General features: G+C 40.2%; 1 protein-coding gene across 1 annotated transcript; it reads right to left on the reverse strand.

Annotated features, from left to right (window-relative positions):
- Positions 1-209: 209 nt before the first annotated feature.
- LOC308522031 (glycine cleavage system H protein, mitochondrial-like) lies at positions 210-626 on the reverse strand (the record flags this gene model as incomplete). Its single annotated transcript, XM_081095214.1, has 1 exon — positions 210-626. The coding sequence occupies one exon, from the start codon at positions 624-626 to the stop codon at positions 210-212; it is 417 nt and encodes a 138-aa protein (XP_080951340.1).
- Positions 627-4,834: the final 4,208 nt, after the last annotated feature.

Consider the following 4,834-nt stretch of genomic DNA (forward strand, 5'->3'; position numbering starts at 1 on the left):
TGTGAAAGGGTCGTTCGACCCCCAGGTTGAGAACCGCTGCTCTAGAGTGTCCTTGAAATTAGAGAGAAAAAAGTAAAATCTAGATTTCAGGCATGAGAGAAAATATTTTCAAATGAATTTTTTTTGTTTCATACTACCTTATTTAAGGGGCTCCATTTTCACTCTTCAATAGATGTTGTCTATTTCTTATATGCTGCTTCACTCTTAGCTCATCTACCCGGTGTCGACCAAGCATCTTTGTAACAAGACTTATGGGCAATTCCTGGATTTACTGGAAACACTTGATCAGTTACTTTTCCTGATAGAGGAAAATAGAGTTCACTAGCGGCTTTCACACTTTTCAAAGCACCAAACTCATCTTGTTTGTTCAATTTCGTCCCAATTTCAGACTGACTACAGTAAACAACATCTCTAAAAGCTTCCTGTGCAAAGTTGCTGGTTCCCACTGCTCCAATGCCATTTTCTGCTGTTATCCATTCACGTTTCTCCGCGAATTTATGTACAGAAAGCAGATTGGGCCTGGTGCGCAGCATCCAGATAGCGCCCGCCCCCAGACCCCAGGACCAGAGTGGGCAGGACGCTGGATCATCAAGGCAGCGCTGTGTTCGCAGGAGTGCAGGGGTCATGGCACAGCTTCTCTGCCATCCGAGCTGGTGGGGGCCTCAAGTGAATTTATTTTGATGGAATCAGTTTACCTCCCTTGCTCCAGAGTAGGCAAAATTGCTACTTTGTGGGGAGGATGGCGGGGTGGCATTTTGATAATTACACTTGGATAGATGAAACTTAAATCCAGTGACTCGAGGCCAAAGGTGGTGCTAAACATCCTACAGTGCACAGGGCAGCTCCCACAACAAAGAGTGAGCTGGCCTCAAGTGTTAACAGTGCCAGGGTTGAGAAGCCCCTAGCTAGGCCTAAAGTGGACCTTGAGAGAAGGGATGGAGGAAGGCAGAGGAGAGAATGTGGTGCTTGTGTCCCCTCCTCTAATGCCAGTCGAGGAAGGAAGAGGAACAAAGGAGCTCCTTATATGATCAGGGCAAATGTAAGTACAGAAGAGACTGATGTCCTGTTTTGCAACTGCAGCACAAGAAAGAAAGCCCCCAAATATGCCGGGTGGGGTGTGGGGAGATTGTGACATCTAGGCATGAGCAGTACTCAGATAACCCCCTTAGCTTCTCACAGGTCTGAGCATGGCATGGGGGTGTAAGTTTCCCAAAGTCCCAGAGGGAACTGCAGAGTAAGCCAAGAAATAACTTAAAGGAAAAAGGGGGTCACCTCAAATGGGTGCACATGCACTGCCCTTGGGGTTCTCAGAGGGAGCTGAATATGCACCAAGGCCAGCACCTGGCTCCATCCAATACACCTGGACATCAGCACTTGGACTTGCCTACACCAGCTCTTGAGTCTAACATGACAGGCTGTGATTATTACCATGATGCTGTTCAACTACGATCTGAAACGTGCCCCTCCTTCCCTCACCAGCACCACACACGCTGTGCTAAACACCACCCCTGGGAACTAGCATGCGGGGCCCACATCCTATGATTTTAAAAGTAAAACGGGAGAGAAAAATGGGAGAAGACCCTAAGGGAAACAATGACATGGAGATGAGCCTTTGAGCACCACTGAAGTGCCCTGAAGTGGCTAAGCTCTTCTTAAGCGGCCTGAACAATTGTGCAATAGGACTGAACGTACCTAAAGCGTATACAGTAACTCATCTGAGAGAGGCTCAAAAATTAGTCAACAAAAATTCCATTTTTACACCCCTGTTATATGGACTGCTGTAATTGTGAAATATCGTACCCGTTACAATACCTCTGGTGATTTTTATTTCTTGACATTGAATAGTAAACTGTGAGAGGCATGACCTTCAATATAACTGATCGTTACCTTCCCTTCACTTTACTGTTTCATTTCTAGAAGCTGTATTCCTTAATGATATGAGGCCGTCTGCCAGTGGTTTATATATTGTCATCACACATCCCTTTTCATCTCATTAATCCTTACTCCTTCTATTTTGTCAACTTAGACTTAACTTCCACCTAGAAACTTTCTCTGACCACTCCAGATTCAGTTAAAAGTCCCTGAAATACATTTTCTTCTTTTTTCTTCACACATACAACTTCCAGTTTAATATCTAAAATTGGTTCTACATTTGTGAAGTAATAACAATGTTGATAATATTGAAACTTTTATGAGCATTTACAATTATTATATTTTTTTCTTAAATCTTTATTGTTGAAAGTGTGACAGAGGTCCCCTTTGTTTGTTTGTAGTTATTTTCCCCCTTGACAACCTCCACCCCGTACCGGCCCTCTCAGGCCTTCACCACTCTATTGTCTGTGTCCACGGGACATGATATCACTCATGTGTGGAATCTAATGAACAAAATACATTTCCTTGTTCTCTTTGTTTTAAATAAATTTATTGGGGTGACATCGGTTAATAAAATTATGTAGGTTTCAAGTGTACAATTCTATAATACATCATTTGTATATTGCATTGTGTGCCCACCACCCAGAGTCAAACCTTCTACCCTTACCATATATTTGACCCTCTTTTCCTTTCACTATCTTCCACCTCCCCCTTTCTTCTGATAACCGCCATACTGAGTCCATGAGCTTTTGTCTTATTTGTTGCTTTCAGTTTTATATCCCACATATGAGTAGAATCATATGGTTCTTGACTTTTCCTGTCTGACTTATATATTCTCAAGATTCATCTGTGTTGTCATAAATGGCCGAATTTATTTCTTCTGATAACTGAATAGTATTCCATTGTATATATGTATGACATTTGAAATGCATTTTATAGCACTTAATAAACTTTATTGTAATTATTTATTAAATCATTCATTGTCTCTGAAGACAAGGTCTTATTGCTTGTCACTGACTTTTCTAACATGGTTTTTAACACATTGCAGGCATTAACGAATGAAGGCTTACCTAACTAATTAAGTCTGACAAATCTGCAATGACAGTCAAGTTTAAAAAACTAATTATAGAGCTTTCAACCCCTATCCCATTTTCTACATTCAAAAGTTTTATTTGTGTCACGCATGAGTATCATTTATGAAAATTATTTGTTTATTAGAGTCAACTTTGAAACTATGATGCTTCCATTTCCTAAGTGGCATAAGGACGACCATGGCGTGTAAGAGAGGGAATGATAAATTAGATGTTAGAGTTCAAAGCTCCCAAGGGTAATATATGGGCCTGTTTCACAGAACCACATGCACATAGCTAATATCTAATTGGCTTCCCGTGAATGTGAAAGAAAAATGGGTAGAAAATACTGGGGGCTTTAGAGGCTGGCACAACCAAGGTAAAGTGCTGGCACCACTGCTTACTAACTTTGTGATCTTGAAAATAATCTATTTAAGTGTCTGTTTTTCAATACACAGAAATGGGCAAAACAATAATTACTTGTATTATTGCTGGTTAAATATTTATGAGTGCATGTATGTGCATTTTCATCTCAGTGGTCTAGGCTAAATAATAATCCAATTTCTTCCCATAAAAATACTAAGTGTCTTTAGCTCAGATTTCCAATTCTGCTAATGGGAGAGGTCAATTGCTTTCCTGAATTCCAGAATAACACCTTTTGTTGACCTGAAAATGAACTGCTTTTTTAAAAATTTATCTTTATTGTTGAAAGTATTACAGATGTCACCCTTTTGTTTCCTTATTGACCACTCCCATCCTCTCCCCAGACCTTCATCTTTTTTTTTTTTTTTTTTTTTAGATCTTCAAGCTCTTCACAGGAATAGCCCAAGTTGCTCTCTACTCTCATAGCCATGGTATGCTATACAACATTTACTGAATTTCTGATTAGTAATTTCTGAGCCTACTTCACCAACACAGTTTTAAAGTTCAGAGTATTTCTTAAAAAGTATGTAATTCCCTTTAGCAAAACTTGCTAATGAGTATTAAACACACACACACACACACACACACACACACACACACACACATCCTCTCTCCCCTTGATGAGCAAGCTGAGGGACCAAGGTCTGGACAATGTCAATGTCTCAATTTCTCATTTTGCTTACAAAGCTGGTGACGCATGGAGTTAACAGAATGGATGTGCTGATACTGAGCTATTTCATGATAGAAATGATGACTAAAGATGTAATTTCTCTGACTTTTAATCCTACCACACTGAATTGGAGGAGAAAAAAATAATTACATGTGGTCTTGAAATCAGTTATTAAGCAAAAAAATCTTTAAAATGCAAATTTAATATCCATTATAGGATTAAATTCTGCCATTATGTCTCAGCGCCTGTTGATAACTTCTCATCTCTAAGGCTTGACACAGCTTCCTGTGATCTTCCCCTTCGGCATCTCTCCACCTCTTTCCTGATTCTCATCCTCATTTTACACTATGCTCCAGCCATTCTGAAATATTTGTGATGATCAAACAAACCGTGCTATTTCACCCCCTTTGTGACCTAACCCTCCTATGCAAAGTTTATCACTACCACTTACTATACTCTACACTTCAACTAGTTATTCAACAAACATTTATTAAGTGCCTTCTATGTCTCAGTTATAGCAGAAGGTTCTTGGAAAATACAACATTGCAGGCATAGCCTCTTGCCATAGAGCAGCAGTTCTCAACCTGTGGGTCGCGACCCCTTAGGAGGTCGAATGACCCTTTCACAGGGATCGCCTAAGACCATCCTGCATATCAGATATTTACATTACGATTCATAACAGTGGCAACATTACAGTTATGAAGTAGCAACGAAAATAATTTTATGGTTGGGTCACAACAAGAGGAACTGTATTTAAAGGGCCAGAAGGTTGAGAACCACTGCCTTAGAGGGTTTGAGA

This window comes from Myotis nattereri (genome assembly GCF_964212035.1).
Source record: "Myotis nattereri genome assembly, chromosome: 7".
Taxonomy (NCBI): Eukaryota; Metazoa; Chordata; class Mammalia; order Chiroptera; family Vespertilionidae; genus Myotis; species Myotis nattereri.